This window comes from Buteo buteo, chromosome 17 (genome assembly GCF_964188355.1).
Source record: "Buteo buteo chromosome 17, bButBut1.hap1.1, whole genome shotgun sequence".
Lineage (NCBI taxonomy): Eukaryota > Metazoa > Chordata > Aves > Accipitriformes > Accipitridae > Buteo > Buteo buteo.
Genome location: NC_134187.1, coordinates 1,331,041 through 1,357,833, shown reverse-complemented (window position 1 = coordinate 1,357,833; position 26,793 = coordinate 1,331,041). Strand labels below are relative to the sequence as shown.

Sequence of the window (26,793 nt, the reverse complement as noted above, 5' to 3'; positions counted from 1 at the left end):
GGGAGCGCAGGCATGAGGTGCTGCTTGGGAACAGGGCTTGGCATCTTTTTTCCTCTAGCATAATATAGGGGATGGAAAGTGCTGCCATCACCCCTTCAAATGGGCACGGAGTCAAGGAAGGGGTGTGGGATTTCCAGCTGTCTTGTGTGTGCTGGAGGTATTGGTGCTGGGAAGGAGCCCATCGTTCTGGGATAATCCCATCAGCCTTTCCCTGGCCTGGAATTCAGGCATTTGGGGTCTGTTCCTGGCTCTCCTGTGGCCTGCTGGGCAAGCTGCTTTCCTCCCTGAGCCTCAGCTCCTCCACCTGAAAATGAAAATCCATACAAATCTTCTTTTCTAAAATGCTTGAAAATTCAATGGAGGAGCACTGTATATGGGCAAAGCGTTACTATGCGCCTCTGTGGTGTGCGTGCTAGCAAACTTTAGTTTATTTTAGCATTGTTCTTTATTAATTCCACAAAATAAAGGCAGGAGCTCTCCAGAATAGCTCCTCAGTGACCTGTGTGAGCTTTAACCGTGGTGCTGCTTATGAACGGAGCGGTTCTGAGATCTGTGGGTTTTTCCATGCAGATCTCCCAGAGGTTTGTCTCGCTCCCCTTGGGCTGTGAAGAAAATTAATTCCAAATGCAACATGAGCCAGCAGAGCATCTATCAGCAGAGACTGAACGAAGAAGCCAAGATCTTGAAAAACCTCCAGCACCCCAACATCGTGGGTAAGTTTCCAGTGCAGCCTGTGTTGCTTCAATTGCAAACCAAGCTGTTGGAGCTGACTCTGGAGCCAGCTGATGGGACACGAGGCTGCTGCAGGGTTTCTCTGCCCTCCCTGGCTCTGGGTTCCTCTTGCACCGAGGGCTGTGGGTTACAGACCTCCCCAACTGGCTCTGGAAGTCTGGAGCCCCGGGGTGTGGTGGCTGGGAGGATGCACAGGGGAAGGATCACTGCGTGCTTGCCCCGTCCTTATGCTTCGAAGATGGGTTGCCAGGCTGCCTGCGCCTTTGGTTGGGCCCACTGTGGACCTTATTAAATCAACTTAGTCTTGCCCTGCGTGATGGGGACTTGGAAGTGTTCCTGGGCTGCCGGGGCAGCACGGTTGGTGGCAGAAGATGGCCCTTGGTGCTTCGTTGCCTGTTGAGATCGGCGTTGGTCACTGAGAGGTGGTTATCTGGGTAAGTTACCCCACAGAAACAGTTACAGTGGGACTCAGAAACCGCTGGTATGCTGGGGCGGCCCCGGGAGCTGAGAGGTGCCTTGCTGCTGGCTTTGTGCTGCGGGGCAGCTCTGGCATAAGGAGAGCTGCTGGTTGGTTCTGGAGAAACCACTGTCCGCCCCAGGGCTGGGCTGGCACCACAGCTTTAGCTTACGGCCTCAGGGAAAGGAGAGACCACCGTAAAGTTGCAGAGGACAGGCAATATGTTAGTGATATTTGGGATGGCCTCTGTGTGCAGAATAAGGCTCCGGGTCTCACCCTGATGACACACCTTTGTGAGTGAAAATTGAGGCTCTGTGAGGCTCTTGGCTCTCAATGGTAGGAATGTTTTGAGAAGCTGCTTTAGTCTGTGTTTAATTTTTGATCTTATCTTGTCTAAAATCTCTCCTGCCAGTCAGAACAGCAGCTTTGTCTGACTTTATCCTCTTATTTGTGCTTTAAACTATCTCGTTGTGGTCCCTTGTGTTAGAAGTCCTGCATGCAAGGAATTTTGTTTGTATCCCTAAAATGGCATGTCTTGCTTCTGGCAGGAATTTAAGAGCAAAGATAGGCTTGACCTTTCACACTGCAAACATTTCACTGCTTTTTTGTAAAAGGTGCTGTAAATCATGAGCAGGATAAGACTTCTGTTATGCCATTATGCAAGACTTTGCCATTTATAACTCCACCTGAAGAATATTGTTTGCAGACAGGAGTAAAACATGGAGGAGGAAAGATTACATGACAGTCTGTATGGGCGTTAGTCTTAACCTTGTGAAATGGCCCCTGTGAGATGAGGGCTTGGCTTTCCCAAACATCCCCCTGCTCACCTTTTGTCTTGCTTCTGTGACCCCTTATCTTTGCAACCGGGAATGTCTGTCCTGCAGATCTGTTGCCGCTCTCCTCCCTCCTTTGTCCTGATTCTCTGTCCCGCAAAGATTGGGGTAAACCTCCCTGCCCTGGCACGGGGTGCAAAGCTGACCTGGGAAGCAACAGGGGAGTGTCTGTGTGCCCTCCTGGAGGAGGGAGCCCCTTTACCTCGACAAGGTTTGTGGCTCGTGCCCACACAGGTCTCCACAGACATTCCTGTGGCTTCACCTCGCTATGTAAAGCTGCAAGCCAGGTCCCCCCAGCATGTGAATTTGTTTGGGGTTGGTCGGAGCCGCTGGGAAAGCACCTGGGTAGCAGCCCCAAATGCTCTGGCTCCATTGGGCTGGCAAGCACGCAGAAACTGCTTCGGCTCTCTAACAAATCAATCTTTGTTGGAAGGTTACCGTGCGTTTACCGAGGCCAACGATGGAAGCATGTGTCTGGCCATGGAGTATGGAGGAGAAAAATCTCTCAATGACTTAATTGAAGAAAGAAGTGCAGAACGGTTGGGCCCTTTCCCTGCTGCCACAATTTTCAAAGTTGCCTTGAGCATGGCGAGGGGGCTGAAGGTATGTTTAATATTAACTATAGCTGTTCTGTGTGGAATCATATACACTGGTGACACTGGAAAAATAAACTAATTCGGTGTGTGAGGGCCATGCCAGCAGATGGAGAGCAGATGCTGTGACGCTTTGTATAAGGCCTTGGTGGGTGTTTTTTTTACCGGGGTGCTGTACAGACTCAGGTGAAAAACCGAGCCCTGAAGCTTGAGATTGAAGTAATATAAAAGGGGATGCAATGGAGTTTTTGTCACGAATGTCCTGCTGCCCTCCCCTGGGACTACCTGCTGTCCCTGCTCGCTAGCCAGCTGGCTCCTGCATCCTTATTGCTGCACCAGGCAGCTGCAGGAAGCTGGTCTTGGCAGTGAAAATGGTTAGCTGATGCCCATGGCTGCCAGCTGGTGCCGCTTGTGTACCTCCTCTCACCGAGCTGCAGTAGCCACTGCCGTGCTGAGGTTGCTTTTAGGGAAAAAAGGGTGGAATGGAGACTCAGTGGTGCTCTGTTTAAACACGGCATGGCTTCTGAGCCTCCCCCTGGGCTATGCCAGTGGTCAGGGTAAAGCACAGGCTGACCTGGCCATGGCAGCAAGTCCTGTGCTATTGCTGCCAGGGAGATGCAGCTCTGAGCTCCCAGGATAACGCAGATGTGTGCTTGGCCATCAGTTAATACCCAGGCTTCACACCCGCTCTCAAGTACTTGTTGCTAGAGGCACTTCTTGCAGTCTTTCACTAAAAGGCAACCATAAGCCTCCAAAACTAGGCTGGGTGGAACAACCTGCCCTGTTTTATACATGCTACAGGTACCCATCCTCGAGGTTTTAAGACTAAATTTGTTAAACATTAAGAAGTTGGTGCTTTGCTGTCCAAATGGCTCTTCCTGCCTCTCCATGGCTGTATCTGTGAGTAGGTGTTAACAACTCCTCTCTGCCTCTTAGTATCTTCACAATGATAAGAAACTGCTCCACGGAGATATCAAGTCTTCAAACGTGGTCGTTAAAGGTGACTTTGAAGCCATCAAGATCTGTGATGTGGGAGTGTCCCTGCCCCTGGATGAGAACATGACTGGTAGGTCGGGCTGCTGGGAAGGGGACCTGAATGCGTGGTGGCTGCCAGAGTTTGGCTCCGGGAGCAGAGTAAACACACTTACCCCTCCGTGTCCTCAGAGGGAAGGACTGGCTCGTGGTTTGCAGCATGTGCAGGTGAAGGGGATCTTCGGAAGGTCCAGCATTAATTCTCCAGACTTGTGACATCTGTTTCGTGCCCTTCCATGCTCATGCATTCACTCCCACGGGCAGGAATGCCATTGTACACGGGATGCTGGATCAGGCCCTGCTGGACTCTCTTGAGGAGATGCTCTTGCCAGAGAGTTAAGTAAATGAATCTTTCTCGTAGGGCTAGAAGGAAGCACAAGCCAACTGTGAGCATTATAAAGACTTCATGTAAATGAGAAGCAGATGTCTAATGGCGTCGTGGCTTGGCTGTGAACAGCAGGAATGTGTTTGGGTTAATTACAAGAATGCTTTTCTCCACTGCTTTACACAGCGCTTGGGCCTGCGACAGCCTCATAATTTATAAAGCTGCTCTATTACATTTTTATTAGTAGCTGTTCCTTTTTATAAGGAGCGAGAGAGCTGGAGGCAGCGCCCCAGCGTAATCTCCTGGAGAGGAGCGTGGTTAAAGTATCAGTTTCTGGGCTGGTTTAACAGGAAGAAGTCCTCTCCACCCAGCCCTGATTTTGGCTTTGCCGCCTCATGGTCTTGAGGAGACAACCGGCACCCACCGACAGCGACGGTGCTGGGTCCCTGTCTGTGTGGTAGCCAAGGATTAAAGCACAACAACCCGTGAAGTGTCGAGGGATTTTGGCATTCGCTCCTTGTTACAGGCCAGGCTTTGAAGATCAGCCCTCCAAGAGAAAAGTTGCTTGAACAGTTGAGATTTGCTGACAGCTCGGGAATTTGCTAGGGAGAGCGGGGTGGAAATGTGGCACTCTTCTCTTGGGAGTGGGGCCTGTAATTGAGAGAGGGATATAAGGGATCAAGTCAGAGCTGGTTTTTCCTTCGTCGGGCTGAGAGCTGATCATTTCAACTCTCCCAAGGCTAATTAAGATCAAGAAGGCATTAAATTGAACAAAGTGGTGAGAACTTGGTTTGGGCTGGAGTAAAGAAAACAGGAGGACTGCATGGCTGGCAGGAGGCACTGTGTGGTGGAGGCTGACAGAGCCTCGTGAGGACCAGGGTCAGGTTGGCTTTGTCCCCTGGTGTCGTCTAGGCCAGGTGCCCTGTGACTGCTGTCACATCTGTCCTGCTTCCCCAGCAGGGGCCAAGCTGAGGAAGAGAGAAACCTGGGTAAAACGCAGGTAATTTCTCACTTCTTCATTGTGGGGTGTCTTACTGCAGGATTAAGCTACAGAGCACAGCTCTGGCCTTCTGTTCTGTCCACACTCTGCGTGGCCTCGGACGCTCCACTGTGAAATCTCCTCATGGAGGTTTCTCCGCAGTCCCCAACATGCATTGCCAGGCCTCTGGAGGAGAAGCATGAGCCCCGGTGGGTCTGGCACTGCTGCAGAGCAAGCTGCAGGTTACAGGGGCTTTGAGACTACACAGATATGAATGAAAAATAGGTTCAGGCCCCTAAAAGATCCTGCCCTGTGGCTTCAGCACACCTGAGCTAACTGACAGGCTAAATCCCTGCTGTGTGGCGAGCTGTGACTGTGTCTTAGTGTCTGCAAGTCCCAGCAGACACCCAAGCTGTGGTGTTTCCTTCCAGTGAGTGACCCAGAGATGTACTACATCGGCACTGAGCCCTGGAAGCCCAAGGAAGCCCTGCAGGATGATGGCGTGATCACCGACAAGGCCGACATCTTCCCTTTTGGGCTGACTCTCTGGGAAATGATGACCCTCTCCGTGCCCCACCTCAACCTGGATGATGACCCTGATGATGAAGGTTTGTTTCTATACCTTGCTGGTGAGCAACTTGTGCTCCTAGAAATGCTTTCCTCTCTTAGTAGGATTGATATCTGCAGCATGTGTTAGTAACCCCAAAATGCTGGGTCTCCCAGAGATGCCATCCAAAGGGCTTGCAAGTGTGTCTGTGCCTGCTGTGTCTCCCAGCCCTGCCTCTCTTCATGGGGAGTTCAGTGGGGAGTTCGCTGCAGCACTGAGCTGCTCAGCACTACCCCAAGGCTGCTCTGCAGCGGGTGCTTGCCGGCTTCCTTCAGTGTTTGTGCAGGGGCCTGGGCTGCTTTCAACTTTGTTTGGCTTAACTCCACCATAAGAAGTTGATAAATGATGGTAACTAATCATTGCAAACCAGTGCTCTTTAAGTGCTCCAGCTGTTTGTCTAACAGCTGGATAGAGCTCTTTGAAATTCGGCTGCTCATCAGATGCCCGTCAGCGCAGTTCGGTAGGCTTGAAATATGTCCCCAAGAGCCCTGCAGTGTGCTCAGCTGTCCTCCGGCTCCATCCCACGTCCTCTGCCGTCATGGCAGTGTAGGAGCAATCTGTCAGGCTGTAGCTGTGTGGTGGATGCTGTTGAGATACCACCAAAATGATGTGGCCAGAAGAGCTTAAAATGACATTGTGCTTGAAATGGCGTACAAAAATATTTGAGGCAGCTGAGCCTTTTTTGGAAAAGGGAAGCTAAAGGAAGTGTGCTGTGCCCAGGTTAAGGGTGCTCAGGGCTGTACCCAGGCTGCCAAACACCTGCTCATCTCTGATAAAGCACAGAGGAAGCAGGGATTTGTCACAGAATCACAGAATCATTTAGGTTGGAAAGGACCCTTAAGATTAAGTCCAACCATTAACCTAGCACTGCCAAGTCCACCACTAAACCATGTCCCTAAGCACCATGTCTACACATCTTTTAAATATCCCCAGGAATGGTGACTCAACCACTTCCCTGGGCAGCCTGTTCCAGTGCTTGACAACCCTTTCAGTGAAGAAAATTTTCCTAATATCCAATCTAAACCTCCCCTGGCACAACTTGAGGCTGTTTCCTTTTGTCCTTTTGTTATCTGGGAGAAGAGACCGACCCCCACCTGGCTACAACCTCCTTTCAGGTAGTTGTAGAGAGCGATAAGGTCTCCCCTCAGCCTCCTTTTCTCCAGGCTAAACAACCCCAGTTCCTCAGCCGCTCCTCATAAGCTCTAGACCCTTCACCAGCTTTGTTGCCCGTCTCTGGACATGCTCCAGCACCTCGTCTTGCAATGAGGGGCCCAAAACTGAACACAGTATTCAAGGCACGGCCTCACAAGTGTGGGGGAACAATCACTTCCCTGCTCCTGCTGGCCACACTATTTCTGATACAAGACAGGATGCTGTTGGCCTTCTTGGCCACCCTGTCATTCAGAGTTACATGGAACAGCCAAGGCAGGGAGTGGATGGGATGGGCAGGGGCTGCTAAGAGCTGCCTGCAGGCAGATCTGTGCCCTGGAGTGATACAAAGCTAAGAATCCTATGGGCTGTGCTGGGAAAACTCTTGCTTCAGCCTTTGTGCTGGCACGGACCCACAGGCTGGCTTGTGTTTTCTGACTTGGTCTCTAGGCAGCCAGGGGATTTTTCCTCACTGTCCTGCTCTCAGTGTCTCCTGGCTGCAGAGCTTTTTCCCAGCCAGCTCTGCAGGGGTGACTCAGAGTTATTCTCCTGGGAGAAAGGGGGTAGATAGAGCTTCAAAATAAGTGATTTAAGTCGAAGTAATGATGTATCCTAGGCAGTAATTAGGGATAACAAAGGAATAGCGAAGTTGAGATGAAGGTTACAGCCCACCACAGCCCTGCAAGGCAGGACTTGGGGGTACTGGTGAATGAAAGCTGGACGTGACAGCTTTCTTGCAGCCCAGAAAGCCAACCATGTCCTGGGCTGCATCCCAAGCAGTGTGGCCAGCAGGTCGAGGGAGGGGATTCTGCCCCTCTGCTCCAATTGGGTGAGGCCCCACCTGTGTCCAGCTCTGGGGTCCTCAGCACAGGACAGACATGGACCTGTTGGAGCGGGTCCAGAGGAGGGACACAAAGATGATCTGAGGGTTGAAACACCTCTGCTATGAGGAAAGGGGCTTTGAGCAACCTGGTCTAGTTGAAGATGTTCCTGCTCATGGCAGGGGGACAACTAGATGAACTTGAAGTGTCCCTTCCCACCCAAACCATCCTGTGATGCATGAGGGGCAGCCAGGGAGCAAAGCCCCATGACCCAAGGGAGCAGTGTGGTTTCCAGCACCCTTCCCAACACCTTTGCCACTTTCTTGTGCAGATGAATCTTTTGATGAAGACTGCTTTGATGAGGAAGCATATTATGCAGCCCTGGGAACCCGCCCAGCCCTCAACATGGAGGAACTGGACTCATCCTACCAGCGCATGATCGACCTCTTTTCTGTCTGCACCAGTGAGGACCCCAAGAAGCGTCCCTCGGCTGCGTGCATCGTGGAAGTACTGGAGGCAAGTCTGCCCCAGGAGTAAAAGCATCCAAGCTCCCATACCTGTGCCGTGGGCACAGGAGCTGAGGGATTGAACTTAGAAGAGTAAGGCTGCTCCTGCAGCATTTAGCCTTCTAGGATGTGAAACCTGCTCTGTGTACTTAAAAACCAGAGCCTAAACTCATTAAACTCTAACCCCTGGTTTAAGGACATGCCTGAGGTGACTGGGGCTTGCTCTGCTTCTAGAGCAATCCCCTTGCACCTGCACTTGTTCCTAAATAAGCTACATGCTCTGTGCAACAGTTTTGCTTTTAGTTGTCATGTTACAGCTGTTTTAAAACCCTTCCCTCTCTCTTTGTGTTGAATTAACAACAGTTTTGTGACTGAGATGTTAAAAATACATATTTTTTTTTTTTCTTAATCTCCATGTGAAAGTGGTGGGTTTTTCCTCCTAAAAAGCATGTGTGTCTGCCGGGTATGTGCAAGCATTGGTGAGGGCTCTCCTGTAAAGTACTTGTGTTCCTGAGGCGGTCAGGGCACAGTCCCAGCTAACAGAAGAACATTACTGAGGGAAAGCAGCTGCAAGCTCAAGGAAAAGGTTTCCTGACACAACAGCTTGTTACACAGAATCATACCATGGTAGAAAAGGGTCTAGGGTCAAGAAATTAAAAACAGTCTCTTGAGGATTTGTTAAAGGAAAGCCTGCTGTTAGGGGAAATGCCTGCCTTCAGCTGGTTGGAGACAAAGAGGTTACAACACATATACTTGTCCTGCTCCCCCACACAGCCCTCAGCTTCTGTTTCAGCCACTGCTGCCTTCTCTGAACTCCGCAATTAAGAGAGCATTGGAAGCATTCCCACATCTCTTCTGTGCATAGAAACAAGCTCGAGCAGCATTTCACACATTTTATTGAGAAGGCAGCTCCCATGACAGCTTCCCCTGCAGCACAACACCGTGAGGGTTCCAGGTCTTTCTTACACACTGGGAGAAGTCCTGCCACAAGTCAGTTGTTTTAAGACATTTCTTACTCCTCTGTGCATAAATTTAGTAACTGCTTGTACTAAGGCTTCTACCCCAGACAAGCCCTTTACAGCACACAAACTGCAGAGCTCAGAATTACACAACTACACAGGTAGAAATTAGCCATATTTATATTAATTAAACCTTTTAAAGAAATTAAGTTACTCGCAATAAAATTTAGTTTCAGAAGAAACCCCTACCCAAAATCCAAGCAAGGTTTCACAGCACACACTAAAATACAACACAACTCTGTACACAAAGTGACACACTTTCCCCCAGCTTGCTCACAAGGGGAGGAAGAACAAGCACTCAGCAGGAAAACAGCGTTTAGGCAGGTAACAACGCTTAAGTGTTATTTTAAACACACAAATTATCTTAGATGATTTCAACAAACCTCAACTTGCAATAACCAAGTCGAATCAGTTGTTATAAATAAAATTGTAAACAAGGAAGTTAGGGGTTTGGCAGTACTTTGTTGCAAACAACTTGCCGTCTGGTGTCGGGTCAGAGAAGGCAATTTCGTTAGTGCTCAGGTAGCAGCCGTACATGAATGTGCTCCTGAAAGAGAAAGCAGAGGTATCGGTGTGCTGCAACCAGCCAGCTGCTTTATCAGACTCCTAAAACACACCACAGGGGTGTTTTCCTCTTTCTGGAGGGAGCTGTTATTTCTTCTGTCACTTTGCTTTCAAACCAGAGAAGATTGTTGCAAGATGCCAGTTTGCCCTCTCAGATTCTGCCGTAATCAGGAACCAGGAGGCATTTTAAAATTAGCAAGAAGGATAATGTAAGACCGCATACAGGTAGAAAACCCACATGCAGTTTTACATGGAAACCCAGAGGTTTCGGTTAAATATCTTGCAACAGTTCCTGAGTGAAGTCTACCACAGCAGTGCCAGGACTCTTGGGCACCCACAGGTCACCCAGGTCCAGCTGGTTCACACGGCCTGTAGGTTTGGAAAGTGTCATTGAGGTAGCACATCAAACCCTAACCATGGGAGGAAGTGGAGACCAAACACCGGCTGATGAATTTACAGAATACTGAGCTCCAGATACAATAATGAATGATTATAAATATATAAAATTATACACATATGTACTCATATACTTTATATGTCTGTATTTTATATACACATAGTGAGCAGATATGACACAAAGAAGATATGTGCTACTACAGGCTCATGGACTGCCAAGCTCCCCCTCAAGGCAGTCCATATTAATAGATGAAGGGAAGTTTTTAACTCTTCCTCCCAGTTTTACCTGAGCTTGAAAAGCTTGGAATTTCCTGCCTGGAAAAACTCAAGTGTTTGGGCCCATCAACTTGACCAGTAAAAAAAAATTAAAAAATAAAAATTTTCCCAACAAGCACAGTTTCTCTTTGAAAATCCAGTCCATGTAGCTCTGTGTTCTGGTTATACCCAGTAGTTAACAGCGTGGCCCACACTTGTGTCAGATTTGAAATAAAAATATTACTTTAATATTAGATATACATGTAATATCTGTCCATTTGATATCCTTCCACTATGAAGTGGGGATTCCAGACTTGCTTAACAATACAAGTTTATCCATTTCCCTAAGTTCCTTCTAAACACTTCTTGCTGCAATCATCGTTTCCCCCCCACGGATAAATCCCAGCTGGGATCCCAGCTCCCCACTGCCCTCCCACCACCTCTCCCTACCTGACCGTGTCCACCATGTGACGGGCAATTCCCTTCCTGCGCTTTGGGCCGAACACCCAGATCCTGCTGATGCCGCAGACAGCGGGCTCTGGCTCCGTGGAGCAGCGCCAAGCCCGGTGGTGCTGCAGGGCGTCCTGGCCAGAGGACAGCACAGCTCCTGGCTCAGACAGCACCCGGAAAGCCTGCAGAAACAAGCAGAGGCATCAAACTGCTCCTTCCCAACAGGACGCAGAGCCACAGACCTTCCTGTGCTCCCAGCCTTGCCTTCTGCTCTCTTACAAGTCAGACCATCACCCAGCAAGGTAAACCAGAACCCAAACCAGGGTCAGATGCAAGCTCGCTGCAGTATCGGCCATGCAAACTTGGCTAACTCCTGCCAGCAACATCTCAACCTGACAAAAGCACAAGCTTTTCCTTAATTTCTTTTTTTGTTGTTGTGGGGTTTTTTTTTGTTTAGTTGGGTTTTTTATTTCCTTAGTTTTATTTTCCCTCCTCCTGCCCTAAGCCAGGATTTCCAATACACAGGCTTAGGCAAACAGCCCCAGTGATTAGCCTGCAATTTCAGCCTCTCCCCATACATTAATAACACATACCTGCTTGATTGATTCAGCCACTAAGCACCCAACAATCATCTTCTCGTTGGACACAAACAAGTATACTTTAGTCTTGGCTGGGCAGCTCAAAGAAACTTGCTTAAATCCCAATTCATTATCTACAATTTCTCGCACATCTTCTGCCTAAGAAAACAAAACCAGAGAGAGGTGTGTTAGGGAACCAATGCGCACATTCTTTGACTCTGGCGTGAAACCTGCCAGAAAGGGGACTTGTTCCCCCAAATAAGCCTGTGCTTACACAAGATCAGGCTCTAACTGTGTAGAGAATGTTAAAGAACAGGCTCTCACTTGTATCTTCATCCCTCTACACCTCTTGCTCAGCGCACCTGCCTCTCAACCCAGTCCTTGGGCCTGAAAGGATCAGGTTACGCTGGTGTTGTAAGAACAAGAGCTTCAGCACAGGGAACAGGGTTAGGATGTGTCAGGGTGGGTGTCCACAGCAACCTAGATTGCTGCCGCAACCCTGTTCAGCTCTCCTGTTCACCCTGTGCACTGTCAAGCAATGTATGATCACACACTGAGGTAGTTCCAGGAGCTGAGCCAGCAGAAAGCTAATCTACAACATAAACCCCAAAATAAACAAACATGTACCTTCTTGACAGCATATTTTGGGTCATCTGGAAGAATCAATACAATTTTCCCATCCCAGAACTCTGCCACAACCCGTTCTTTCTTCCAACCCTGCCACAGAGGGAGGAAAAAAAACAACAACCAAAAAACAAACAACAAGTTAGTGGTCTAGCAAAAGAGAGGAAGTGATTCAGTGCAGACTCTGGCAGATGAAGCTGTAATCTGAACCACTCCAGGTTTCAGGAATAAAGTCAAGTCATATTCATCAAACTGATGAAGGCAGACAGTTGCTGGAACTGCTTAACTTACACTTTAACCTCCCCTCTGGATGACAAAACGTTTGCCTGCAGCTGTCTTGACTTTGTACCTGGCTATCACACACCACTTCCCCCTGTGTTCTTCAGCTGAGCTGCGAGCACAGCCATCACCTTACCACATATCTGAGTCCCTCGAGGAATCTCTCGTGGTGCTGGATGTGCTGCGCTTCATCCTCCGGGCTAGCAGCCGTGTAGATCATGCTGCACGACTTGCAAACTATGGCACCGAAATGCTTCTGACCAGCATCCTAGTGAGAAACAGAGCCAGCTAAGCATTCTGAAGCTGTTCAAAACCACGTTCAATTTAAAGAATGAGGTTGAGAATTAGTTCTAGTAACAATCATCAAAGATTCAAGTATTTGTTTTCATTTGAATCTGTGGAGAGGAGGACAGGCTTTTGCTTATTTGCAGAATATTCAGAACTCTATAGCATTAAATTATCCAGGGAATGCAATCAACGCATTATTTGAAACAAGTCTTGAAATAGTTCAGCAACATCCTCACTGAGAAAACAATGTAAAAGAGCACCACAAAAAACCAAAGGAAAACTCTGTACTGTGTTTTCATCGGCTATCTAAAAATAACTTCATTTTTATCTCTGTCAGTACACAGGGAGGGGAAGAGAAGGAACTGAATGCCAGTTGTGCAAGCAAACAGCAGATTGGTCTTTAAGTACTGAGGTGAAGTGAAGCGTGGTTTGTTAAGGACTTATCTTACTTCTCTGCACTGGCCGATACTGCAGCAGCTGCTTTCCCTTCCCCACATCCCAGTTCGGGCTTCCTCCCCATGTCACAGCACCCACAGTCTGTCCCTTGTGGGCCCAGCAGTTCGACACGCAGCTAAGGCGTGCCAGGCAGGCTTGAAGCTTGTGGCCGGCCAGCCAGCCATGTTCAGGGTAGCGATGACTGCTGAATACAGCTGCTGCTTTCCTCTCAGCGCAGGCATTCATCTGGGTTTCTCCCTTCCATGGGGACCAGTTTTCAAAACACTCAAAACTTTGTATCTGTGAGGTCTCAAATTTGACAGAAACCATCCAAATGACTCAAAAGGTGCTAGAAAAGGCAGATCAGCAGACAAGAATGATCACATAAGCCCTGTTCCCTCAGGAAACAGGCTTGAAAATGTCTGCATGTCACCAAGCGAGAACAAATGGTTTACTAAGAAAATTACTCATCACTGAGGGCGTATTTTCTGGAAACCCATACGTGTGATAGCTAGATGACACGCAAGTCTCAATAACACTGTTTGGCCTCCTGCTGCTCCAAAATCAGTACTCCACACTGAAGGGCAGCAGCAGGAAGGCAGACATGGAGCTACTGAAGAGGCACCCACTCGTTAACAGAGCGAGCTCCATTCAGGCTCAGCTCTCACTTGCACATTCCTGCTCCTGTGCTGCCCTGGCTGACGTTTGCCGCTGTGGTTGCAGTGCTGTGCTGACTCTGTTCGCACAGCGGGCCAGGAAGCCGTGGGAAAGGAAAATTATACAGCCAAATCCACTCCTATAGTATCTATACAGGCTTGGCCAAGTTCCTCTTTGGGTTTTTTTGTTTTGTTTTAAATATTAAGTTACATAAACCTCTTTTGAATTCCAAAATGTAATAAAGTGTTAGTCCCAGGGAAACCATAACAATGTATTTCCCAGCTACTACCCTGTCCTAAAGTGCTAAATATGTTAATCACTACCGTGTTACTGTCGTCACAGTGTGGTTGGTTTGAGGTTTACACGTGAGGAAGTCTACTTATCTGTTAGACTCAAGACATATTTCTTGTTTCCTCTCCACCATGTCACCCCGAGGACCCAGCACACCCCGAGGGGAACCTTACAATGATCATCTGATCTCTGGAGCGCTTGCAGAGCTCTTTTGCCTTCTTGCTTTTCTGCAAGGTGTGAGATGTTTTTACAGGTGGGCTGGACCCAAACAGAGCAGTCAGTTCATCCAGCGTAGCCTGCATCCTGAAAATAATTTCAGAGATGAAAATTAGTCACTGCAGACAAAGGTTAACATTACATGTTGGGTACCAGGGCAGGGTAGCGACTCTTATTACAGAACACCCCAAACTAAGCCAGGTACAGCACAGCTTCTTGACAGCTGTGGTGCCAGCTCCCCTGGGAGAGGGAGGGAAGGACAGGGGCTCTAGGAAGTGCCCCACAATTGTATCAGAAGTTAAATAACTCTTGATTAAGCACCTCTCTCACTTCCACAGCCATCCCTTTCCAGGATATTGGAAATTCAGCAGCTCCTTGAACAGTTGAAGGGATACACAACAAACTGAGCAGCAGGGGGCCAGGTCTGTGAAGTATGGAAACTGCGGGTGAGGAAATAGGTGCTGCTGCGGCTGCAATCATCAAAGGGCTCGGGAAGACGAACACAGGGAGATGTGGCTATGAATACCTGGAAATGTGAGCATGTGCCTCGCTGCATGACCGCACTGCAACCCACAGTACCTCAGCTTGGTCTGAGCAGCTCAGGAATCTGTGCCAGACTCCTGGACAGCGTGATACGAGGCAAGGATAAGGGTCCTACCCTGCCAGACTCAGCAGGGGAAGTAGCATTGTCTGAAGTCATCTTACAAAGCTTCGAGTGTTCCCAATTTTGTGAGGAAAGCTGAATATAGAGTGCACACCACATCAACACCACTCTCCCCTCAAGGGTAAAAAAGGGAAGAAAGTGAAAAAGTGAACTCCAATAACCTACGAAGCATTTCATCTAGGTTTCAATCATGGTGTACAAGGACATGTGACAAGGCTTTGGCCAAGAATCACCATATTTGGTCTCAAGCCCACACTCTGTCTACCCCTGGGGTCCCCAGACTGCTTCTCCACTCAGCTCCTGCTTCACCACCACAAGTCCCAGCTCCTCACGCCAACACCACCTTTAGACCAGGGGATCAGCAGCATATCAGGAAAAACCCTTGGTGCTCGGGCTAAGCTCTCCTCTGCCATCTAGCCGGGACATGCTCCCAAAGGGGAGCGGACCGAAGCAAGGCCAAGAGGAATTTTTCATATTCAGATCCAGACATGGAGGCTTTATATGAATTCTTAGGTTTACAATGTGGACTTCAGCTACAGAGAAGCACATTGTTGGGGTGTTAATAATTGCACAGGTTTTCTAACCTACCTTTAGACTTCTGCCTGTAAGGTGGCATTTCTTAAGCAATCTTCAAATGGGAAATTTTAACTATTGTGCAGTGAACCTTAATATGGAACTAATTTAGAGATACACCAAACAATTTTATAGATTTGGATACTAAGGAGAATTTCCAAAGCAGAGATTTCATGTAGGAAAAGCTTGTGCTCATCAGCTTCCCAGGAGACAACTGCAAATCCAAGACTGATTTTCAGTTAATCACAAACACCAGGATTTCCACATATTCCACGGTTCCACTTGCACCACGGAAGGTATTTGAAAAGCCACATGAGGAAGCAAAGCAAATATTGCAATCAGATCTCTCTTTCAACACTTCTGTGGCAGAAGACTACAGTAGCGCAACAAGTTTTAGAAAGCTTATTTTGGCTCTTATAGGAGCAACTTTAAGTGGGTTTTTTTTATGTTCACAATAAACTCATCTCAGAATGCTTTCATTGTTAACAAAATGTATCAAGAAGTTGATTCAATATGGGAGAGGCATTAATAACTCTGGTTCTTGTGTGAGAAAAAAAGTCTTTTTCCACTAGAGGTCTACGAGTACAACAGCGAATTAATGAAGAAATAAGCTAGTCAGAAGCACAGACACCAGGTAGTATAATCACACCTTATGAGTAAAAAGTCCCAGTGCCTACAAGTAATTTAGCAATATCATGCTTTTTACAGAATCAAAAAGCAAACTTCACATGCTTGTGCTTCGTTTCCATCACAGTAAATAGCAAACTGTTGTGGTTTAACCCCAGCCAGCAACTAGGCACCACACAGCCGCTCACTCACTCTGCAGTGGGATGGGAAGGAGAATCAAAAAAAGAAAAGTAACTTGTGGGGTGAGAGAAGAAAGATTTAATAACTAAAGTAAAATAAGATATAATACTAACAACAACAATAATAAAAAAATAGTAATAATTAAAAGTAATATAACAAAAAGAGAGAAATTAGACCCAAGTAAAGACAAGTGATGCACAGTGCAATTGCTGACCACATGCTGACCAATGCCCAAGCAGTGATCTGCCCCTCCTGGCCAAGTCCCCACAGTTTATATACTGAACATGATGTCTTATGGTATGGAATGTCCCTTTGGCTAGTTCGGGTCAGCTATCCTGGCTGTGCTCCCTCTCAGCTTCTTGTACACCTGCTTGCTGGCAGAGCATGGGAAAATGAAAAATCTTTAACTTAAGTTATGCACTACTTAGCAACAACTAAAAACATCAGTGTGTTATCAACATTATGCTCACACTAAATCCAAAACACACTGTACCAGCTACTAGGAAGAAAATTAACTCTGTCCCAGCCAAAAACCAGGATGCAAACATTGCCCAGCAAACTTAAGAAACACCCACTCAGGTGAACATGGGAAAGTGGAAGAGAAGCAAGTGCTTCTATTAATCCTTTTCACCCATTTTTATTACAACTTCTGCCTTTTCTTTGGCACCTAGATCAAAAATTCTGAGTGTGCTGCTACCTAGTGCTGCTGTACTAAAATTTCTCAGGTTAAAAAAAAAAAAAGTGTAATACAAAACACACCTGACCAGTGCAGTTAATGATCTTTGCACTTCAGGTGATTTCTGTATAGCACACAAATACTTCCCCAAGTGCTAACAGTGAAGATGTTGGTCAGCATTAGCCATGGCACTGTAATATTTACAAAAACATATCACAGGAAAAGTTACTATTGAAAAGCAACGAACCTTATGGCAGAGAAAGTTCAGTTTGACACTAAATTTAAAGAACATGGGTATTCCACAATAACAAGCCTTCTGAAATCTTTAGCTCTGTACAACTCCAATAAGCCAGTGCCTTCCCCAAGAGTGAGTCATTTCAACAGTTTAAAAATTAATACTGTAGGCTTAACTGGTAAAGGAGGTCGACTGTGACAGAAACAGAGAAGCTGCCAGTTCCTGCAAGAGCCACAGACTGGCCTGAGCAGAGTTACTGAGCTGCCCTGTCAGCCTTTCCAGCATTACTCAATGAGTAAATCAATAAGTTAACTGGCCCAGTTAAACATAGAGTCGAATTTTCACATGCTGTAGCTGATGTACACAAACTTAGCTCAAAAGGTTGCTTGTAACACAGAATTTCTTCAAATGTGGCAAGAATGCACATGCCAGAGCCAATTTGTTTTGACAACTTTGGTACCTACTCAAATTTGTAGTTAGTGCTGTCGAGGGTGTCCAGCTGATGAGAGGTGCAGGTCCCTAATGAACGGCCAATACATAAAGACTGAAAGTTACTGCTCATTGTGGACACTCCAGATAGGGAGATACAGAACACTACAGAAGTAGTATAAATAAAAACCCCTCTACAGGGCCCAAATACCACCAAGGTTATGGCATTCTTGGTGATGAATATATCCTGAAACAGTCCCCCTTGTTCTAATGATTTTATCATTAGCAACAGCTAAGAGAAAACTATTATTTCCTTTTTTGTTAAAAAAAAATAAATCAGCTAAATAATATGTACAACCTCACAAGTAAAATGTATTACAGACAATAAGCAAATGTGTATTTCCTTATTCACAGGCTAGTATCCCCCTAAACCAACACAACTTTCATCTTTCATCTTCCCTTTAAAAGGAAAAAAAAAAAGCCAACCCAGTAAAAACCCCAGGCTCCTAAACCTTGCAAAGATTGGGAGAAAACTAAGGTATTGTTTTTATAATTACTATAATTAAAAAAACCCAAACAAACATGATTCTGCAGATATGACACTGCTGCTCATTCTTGGAGAGACTTAGCAAAGGTAAGCCTACCTTTTCTTGCTGGCAGGTGGTACACTGAAAATGGGGTAAACAACAGCATTTGAAGGAGATGCTGGAAAAGATGAATGAAGTTATTGTGGTTTAGAATCCTTTTTAGTTGCAGAACATGTCAATACATGGAAACAGAAATTCAAACACCAATGAGACTTCAAAATGATACACAACAGTGAAATTGAACTCTATAGACAAGAGCTTATAAGAGTACAGGGAAGTTGTTGATACTGCAGTATATAAAGGTTGTGTCCATGAATGGTATCCAGCCATAATTACCTTCAATCCACTGAAGTAACATTGATCAGGCTATCTGGTACTTTCCCCTCTCACATCGGAATTACAAAGCAGAAATTTCCACTGCACTAGTCTAGTGTTTCCTTGGCTATTAATTAAGAGTGTTAATCAAGCAGAGGTTTCTCCATTTTCCATTATTTTGGCTGAGGCAGCCTGAACCTATAGCTTCTTCATCCTAGAGAAGCTGGGAAATGATGGGCTCAGTGCTAGGTTACAGCACACAAGCTGCAAGTTTTAGGATAATTTAGCAAAGACTTTGATAAGTAAAACAAGGCAAATTATTAGTTAGGAATATATTTTCCCTCAAGTATAAAAAGTTTAGGTACTAGACTGCTTTCTGCTCTCATACTTCGACTGCATTCACAGATATTTGACAGAGAATTCATAGGAATTACAGAAACATAGTAAAGTACATAAGCAGAAGAGTGGCCCTAACAGACGCCAAAAACACACCATGAAGATGAACCAGTTGTTTCTAGGAAACAGGACACAATAAAAAAAGTCTCTTGTTAATATCAGTAGTGGAAAAGATCGTGAGGAGTCATGAAGACGACACTAACAAACAATAAAAAGCCTACGACTTCCTAGAAATGTAGGATCTTAGAGGGCCAACGCACTTCTTGGGAAAGGCGCCAGCAGGCAAATAATGTCAGGCAATCTTTGGGAATGTGATGGCAACAGCTTTATAAACAGGTGGAAAACACAGTAACAGGAGGCTTTTATACAGAGCTGGAGGTAGCATAAAGAAAAGTGGCTGGCAGCACAGAGAATGCCACTCCTCAGAACAAGAAGAGGAGGCATGGAGAAATGGTGACCTTCAAGAAAACAGGCTTCACTACGTTCCAAAAGTGGATAAATAAGTTCCCATGCAAAGCGAGACTAAAGGGGTGGGGGGAAGGAAGCTCAGGAGTGCTGGCAATTTCTCCAAGAAACAGATTAAGACCAGATGTGCCAGAAAGAAGTGGAGTAAGAGACAAACACGGCTATATCATGACTTTTTCTTCTCACTGGAAACTCAAGGAATCACAAAGAGAGTAGAAACCAAGGGAAAGCAGGGCAGCAACACGAAGGACTGAAAGGAGAAATGCCAAATTGAAAACTGAGTGCTACCTGGGAAGGTCACAGTACCAGGAAAGAATCCTGTAACAGCAAGAGGAAAATCCAGAAGTTTCTGCTACCAAAAGAGGAGGAAACACTAAAACCAGATGACAAACAACAACAAAAAATCTAGCGCTTCATTTCAGTCATCAGTAAAAGAATTAGTTGTGATGAGATCATTAGCGCAATTAAGACAAAAGGAGATCTGAACTTCCACAGCTGGGGAAAGATGTTGAGAGACCACTCAGATAAATTAGAACTTTTCAGGCTAGCAAGGATTGAATTAACCCAGGGCTGCTGAGGCTAGAATAGCGAATGCTGCCTATTTTTAAAATGGAAAAAATGGAGAAACCAGGAAATTAGGATAAAATAACATGACTTCAACTCCTGCAAACATACTGGCACATGTTAGTGCATACTTGGAAGATGAGACAGCAGGTAAAGGCCAACACATTAGTCTGCCTTAATAAAATAATATTTAAGCAACATATTTTCTTTTTATTATCACTTGTTATCCCCAAGAGGAAAAATAATAAATGTCTTAAAATTAATATATAACTTCTGAAAATTCCGTTGCATTAGTAGGGAAATATGGCCTCTGTAAACCAACCATAAGAAAAGGGGCAAAGTTGACTAGGGAAAAAAAAAATCATATTCAAGTACTTATTGTTAATAATTCACTGCTGAAACAAAATGTATAGAGTGGAGTTTCCTCGGTGACCATCAGGAGTAAACAATAATATATGTTTATAACTTTGTAGATAATACCTAGCACACAGGGGCATTTAAGAGTTTAATTTAAAAAGCATTCTTGTATGGAGAATGGACAGAAACAAACAGACTAAAATAAGGATGAGAGGAACCACTACACTTAAGCTGGGGCACAATAAGGGATAGGGAACAAGCCAGGGCAAAATAAGGGATAGGGATCAACCCTCTGGGCAGCAGCTGCATGTAAAACACTTGGGTTACCATCTGCCTCAAACCAAAGGCATCTCACAAAGTTTCCTGTGGAAATGTATGCATTCACTACATGTGAAATATATGAATCACTCCCTTCCTGCTAATTAGTGCTGGTAAGGCTCAGACAGAGATCTGTTTGGGAGTGCTGTACCAGGAAAGACATGACTCAGTCTGGAGAAAATAAACGAAAAAGTCAGATGCCTACAAATAAAGATTTAAAAAGGAAAGCTGAAAGAATCAGGGTAACAGTCCAGGGAGAAATGAATGGGGAAAAAACCTAATAATAGGTTTCAAATACAGTAATTTCCCAAATCTTACTGGGAATGGGCTATGTAGTAAAGCAAAGAGGAAAGATAGGTTAGACATCAGGATAAAACACAGTTTACATACAGCTTAACACTAAAACAGATTCATCAGGGAAACAGCAGAATCTCCATCATCACTTTCTAGCTTATCTAAACACGAAATTATAGGACAACATGGGAATTCAGCAGAGTTGATCCTGCTGGGGAAAAGCCGGTAACCTAAGAGATTTTCAAAGTCTCTTCTGTGTCAGTTTCCTACAGCAACAAAGGTCATAGACCAAGACATGTATAATCCAACTTACCTCGCTTATGTGCCTCACGTGGAGATTGACTTGAAGGAATAATGCAATCATCTGACTCACAGGTTGTAGAAGAACTGATTTCATCAACATCCTATAAATTAAGACAATTTTCTTAGGGCAAAACAAAACCTCTCCAGTTGATGAAGTTCTCAGACAGCAGCTACAGAATCACATACACTTCAAGGGACCTTCACAATGAGCATTAATTGACATTATGAAGTGTTACCAATGGCTGTATTTTCCAATAACAAAACGCAGTCTTAGCAGACTACCCATCTCACCATTATTAAAGTTACATCTGACTGCTGAATTTGAAAGTGTTGCTGAAAACATTGCATCCCAGCACTGAGGAAAAGTTCATGTCCTGCAGGTTGCTCACAGCCTTGAGGCATACCACAACATTTCTCATCTACCTGCCTTTGACTACTGTAAGACCAAATTCAGCTTATGACAATGATCGTGGATTTTGATTCTCAACACCTTAACACTTATGTATGCCCCTGCTTTTGTTTTAGTGCAGGATGTGTTTTGGTTTTTTCTTGTGTTTTTAAGTAAATCTTAACTATAGAGGTTTGTATCATTTCTTTACCTCAGCATTTCTGGGACTCTGCTTCATTCTCTGTCTACAACTATGCATCTTCACAGCTTTTGGAAGCCTCTTGCAAATGTTCTATAAAAATGAAAGTTTGCCAAACTGATTTTTGCCTTGAACTCTGCTCTTTTTATATATGACAGCGTATCATTTCCCATCAGGAACGCTAGACAGTCACCAGGCAAAGCAACCGGCTGTAGCAGAATCTGAGACTAGATCAAGGCCAAACTTGGTCTGTATTTAGTTTGCGGTAACGAAGTCACTACGTTCCCTTTTCAAACACTCTATGCCTCTGGTTAACCTCTGAGAAATAGTTTGCCAACACAAAAAACTGCCATCACAGCAGAATCAAATGCTTTCACGTTTGTTTTTTTTTTTACTGCATGTGCAAGGTTAGATTGCACAAGCTAACATTTGTGGTTTATTAATGCTGCATTGTAAAAACATATTGACAATCAAGTCAGGAATGTGAGAGAGATACTAAAACAGTGCAGGTGAACAAAGGAGGCAATAAACTGTCTTTTATTGAACTGACACAGGAATATAGAACACATTAGCCCTATAAAAACAGCTTCCCATCTTGTTCACTACTTCCTTTCAATGCCCAGTATAAAATACTACAGTAGTATTGCACTGCCTTTTCCTACTTTCCTAAGTTTTAGATGCCAGAATGCAACAGCAAAATACGACATCAAGTGTAATGAAACAGTTTGCAAACCTGTTCTGAGTTTGTATTTTACTGCTGCACACGTTCCATTGCCACCCTTATCTTTCACACCTAAGAACCGCATTAGAAAGCTAAATACACATACCAAACTAAACAATTCTCTAGCAAATCCTAAAATTAAAAGTGAGGTCTGGCAAGCATTAACTGGTTGACAATAAGTGAGACTCATTGCAATGTTTAACCATTCCGGCACTGCTAAACATATTTGCACAAGAATGAAATTTATGTTTAAAAAAAACCCTACCCAAACAACTTTTCTATCACCAGGAGTATTCACCGCTAAGGTAGCTTATACCTCTTCAGTGAATACAAAAACGTTACAGTTCTTCAAACACAGACCAGCTCAGAAAAGTCACTGTTAGTTTGTTAAAGCATGCAAAACCAGGGCTTAGCCTCGCTTCCTTGGAGAAGGGAGCTCTAGAACTAGCACACATAGTTCCTGCTGAGAAAATAATCGCTAAAAAGATAAGCCCAGACCACACCAAAGCCTGCTAGTGCCACTTGAATTACAGCACAGGCTGTCCCAGCAAGCAACATCTTGTGACCCAGGAGAAATCTCTAAAGACAGACACTCAAGAAACAATTTTGCTTTCTCTGTCTGATTAATTCACTGGCTGAGAAGCACACAGATGGGGAAAACCAAAACTGGTTTCAAGGAGCACAGCAGCAGAATTCGAGAAGTGCCTCCTTCCGCCAAGCTTTGGGCAGGTAAGGTTTTGCAAACAGTTACCTGGGGACAACACCCAGGATGTGGGCTCCTGACTTCCCACAAAACTCAGCAAGGTCAGCCTCGGCATTTGTTACATTTGTTAAAACATTTAGACATTTATTTTTCAGCTGCCCTTTATCACAAAAAAGAGAATACATGTTGTCTTTTGGAAAAACATCATGCAGAAAGCTTTCCTTTCAGCTGTCATAAATGGAATATTTCACCACAACAGAGAGCTAGCAACAGACGGGGATGCTGACAAGAACTTCCTGAAAGTTTACCACAGTTTTATGCCTTCGTAAGGCAGGAATAAATCCGTGAAAGATTTCCTAGGCAAAATCCACTAATATATCTAAATAAACCCCCTATGTCCGAATAACTGGAGCACGTGTTACTTCCAGCTTGCTCAGAAAGCTCTGTGTGCGTCACTTGAAGGCCTCTGTGGGTCCTGATGACCCCTCTACTTACCACATTCTCTGCATCGCTGTCTCCTGCAGCTGCAGACTTTGAAGCCCAAAACCGACCAGAGGTGCTTCTGCTTTTTTGCGGAGAAGTTTTTCCTTCACATGCCAAATCTCTGTCTTGATTTGCACAGCTTGTGAAATCCTCCCTGTTTTCATTTCCCTTCTTCTGAGGCACAGAAATACTTCTCAATATACCACCCGCCTCAAGAATTTTGTTTCTATCAGCTGAGTTAGACTTTGTAGTTGTCAGTGGTCTGGGCTGATCATTTTCTTGCAGAGATTTGGGGAGACCCTGGAGAGATTTAGTGTCTACAACTGGTTTTTTAGAGTGTGATTTCTTCCTGGCAGAAAAGAACGCTGCTCCCAACTGGAGTTTCAGGGCTGGTTTAACTGTCATGCTTAGGACTCTGAAGGGTGAATCCATCTTCTTTTTAATTAGGCAATTCACATTCTCTTTCTCCACACTGGCTTTTACCACTGGTACATCTCCTTTTGCCTTCTTAAGTGTTTTGGGGACAGTTTTGCCATGCTTGGTTGAGTGCTTCGTTGGCTTTAAGCTTGTTTTTCTGCTCAAGTTCATGTTCATCTTCTCAGTCCTGCTGGCAGCTGGGAGATTTTCCTCCCTGTTCCTCTCACCCAAGGAGTGGTTCTCATTCAGTTGTTTCCTCTCAAGAGGAGTAAGGTATCGCTTTTCCTTGCTATAAAAAGACACCACAGGCATAAGGGGCTTGTACGAGGAAGCGGGCTTTGGGGATAATTTCCTTGAGGACTCCCATTGTGCGGCTGTGGGAACACTGGCTGCCTGAAGGAGTGAAACATCCAGCCTCCTCGACAGTGCCGGCTTCACCGGGACAGCCGCATTTTCTTTCATCTCATCACTGGAGCTAGATAACCATTTTAATTGAGAAGCAAACCAATCATTTCTTGATTTCTTGAGTGGAGACAGACCTTCAGCAAAGCCTATCATCATTTTCTTCACAGGAGTCTCAAAGGCCAAGGATGAACTGTAAAAATAATTACAGAACAAAACATCACATGTACTATTGAAAGCTTTTCAACTATTATTTTACTTAAGTAACACTTAATTTTCACTCAGCCTAGTTGCCTGTACTGGTATATGCTCTGTAACAAATACAAATATCAAATAACAAAATATAATACACAAATATCAAAAGGCCTAAAACTGTCTCGCCATTCTCCACATTTTTTTTTTTAAAATAGCAAATCTATTTTCCTGCCTGAACTTGTTAAAGCACCTGGGAACAACAGTCATTCTACTTTCTGGAACGCTGCCGACAGAATCAGCGCTATTCATGATTAAGGAGAAAAAAAAAGTTAACATACCCATCGGTATCAGTAGAACTACGGCTCCTTTTCTGTGGGGTAACAGCTGCCATGTCTTCACCAGAGCACCTACAAGACCACAATTTTAATAGGTGGAAATAGACTTCCAGTAAAAAACAAAACAAAACAAAAAATCAGTAAAGAAGGAAGAGGAGGAGGGGGACTGTGAAGAAAACACCGAATGGCAGCAGTTCAGGCATGACAGAGACTAGAACAGCACAGGGCTCTGTTTCAGTTGAGCATAAGCCATAAAACAAGCGCACACAGAAAAGATCTTCCAGGTCAAGTCAGATTCTGTCATCATGAACAAATGCATCCTAAAGTACTTTTTCTAAAATGGAGTCAGATAATTCAGAAATTAGTTCTACTTTCTCTCTCTTGCAAAGCTCATTCCAGACCTCCCTGACACATTCCTAGAAACCTTCTTGCTCCTGCCTATATTTGCGGTCAGTTTATTCTTGTGAGGATTTCACGCTGGCATTTACCTCCCAGGCGAGACAGCTCTTTACCCAACAGACTTCTAGAGTTTCTCTCCCAGCTCCCATCTTGCCAAATACCATAAACCACGCTTTTTTAGCCTTCGTTAACACAGTAGCCATTTAAAGCAGTTTAACACTCGATGCTGTTTGTTCTCGGTTTGAGATCATTATCGTAAAATATTAACTTTTCTGTTACATGGCTTTTCACAACTGAAACCCCAGAATAAATACTCTGTATCCAAGAAGACTAGTAATAAGAGCTCCTGAACTACTAGAAATAATAATTTATTCAATAATCTACCAGTAGGGGGAAGTTCCTTCTAACCTCCCTGCGTTAAGGCATTGCTGTTTTGGGGAAGTGGTGACAGATGACAGCTCAGACATGACAAGCTGTTGTCAAGCCCAGGAACACCAAGGACACACGCGGAGGCAGAGGATTGAGCCAGGAGCTGCATAGCTGCAGCAGGAGTTGTACAACCTCAGCACAGAGCAGTGCTGGCAGAGGGGAACTTCAAGGGAGGGCAGGCAATGCCTTAGAAGCACAGGGCAACAACAACAAGCTGGCAGGTACCTGGGAAATAAGATATCGGGTACAGATGAAAGGGAGAAGATAAGAAAAGGACTCACTGTTGGCAGGAGAGTCAAGGTGTGGGGTTGGGGAGGGCAATCCTTATAACTTGCACTATTAACCTGATGGTCCCGTAGGCCACTCCCTGCAGAGTGGCCCTCCGCTGCCAGCCCCAGCCACCCACACCCCTTCCCAAAATGCTCATAGTCCAGTTCCCAACCAGCCCCTCACCCCAGAAGCCCCACACCTCAGTGTTACATCAGACCTTCATCCCAACACCCTGCAGGCACTCTACACCCTACTGGGGCACCAGCCCCTTACCACAGCACCCCACACATCTCCCACCCCCCAGGACCTAACCAAAGCCCCCCAAACCCCCCAGAAGCCCCCTCCCCGCACCTCACCCGGGACCGGGCCCCACGCTGCCTCCCCCCCGTCACCCCCACCCCACCTACACCTCTATGTAGTGCCTGGTACACCTCAGCACAGCACCAAACCCCCAGCCCAGGGCCCCACACCCCTCACACACACACACTCCCACCCCCACCATACAACGCCAGGCCGGGGGCCCGGCAGTTCCCCCCTCAGCCCACACAGGCGCCTCAGAACCGCACGAGGCCCTGTCACCCGCACGCCTCGTTCCCCCTCACACAAGCCCTACGCCTCGACATGGCGCCAAACCCTCACCCCTCCGTCCTCCACACACACCTGAGCCTGAGCCGGGCGCCGGGCCCCGCTCCCCCCCGGCCCCGCTTCCCCCGGCCCCCGCCGCGCTCCCTCACCTCAGCGCCGCCTCCGCCGCCAACGCTCCCGCGCCTTCGAATCCGCGCG

The 26,793-nt window shown here is 45.8% G+C and overlaps 2 protein-coding genes across 2 annotated transcripts in view; one reads left to right on the top strand and one right to left on the bottom strand.

Moving 5' to 3' along the window:
* Nucleotides 1-8,932, top strand: part of PBK (PDZ binding kinase) — an 11,376-nt gene extending 2,444 nt beyond the window's left edge. Inside the window, exons 4-8 of the mRNA XM_075048859.1 lie at nt 571-713; nt 2,456-2,625; nt 3,552-3,681; nt 5,383-5,559; nt 7,860-8,932. Coding sequence (XP_074904960.1) covers nt 571-713; nt 2,456-2,625; nt 3,552-3,681; nt 5,383-5,559; nt 7,860-8,065 — 826 coding nt within the window. The 3' untranslated portion in view covers nt 8,066-8,932. The remainder of the gene's footprint in view (nt 1-570; nt 714-2,455; nt 2,626-3,551; nt 3,682-5,382; nt 5,560-7,859) is intronic.
* Nucleotides 8,913-26,793, bottom strand: ESCO2 (establishment of sister chromatid cohesion N-acetyltransferase 2). The gene is made up of 11 exons (XM_075048858.1): nt 26,745-26,793; nt 24,916-24,984; nt 23,576-24,575; nt 21,080-21,170; nt 18,115-18,175; nt 14,044-14,173; nt 12,336-12,467; nt 11,924-12,013; nt 11,312-11,455; nt 10,719-10,900; nt 8,913-9,600 (listed from the first exon to the last, which is right to left on the bottom strand). Exons 2-11 carry the CDS (start codon nt 24,966-24,968, stop codon nt 9,462-9,464), a joined length of 2,022 nt encoding a protein of 673 aa, XP_074904959.1. The 5' UTR covers nt 24,969-24,984; nt 26,745-26,793; the 3' UTR covers nt 8,913-9,461.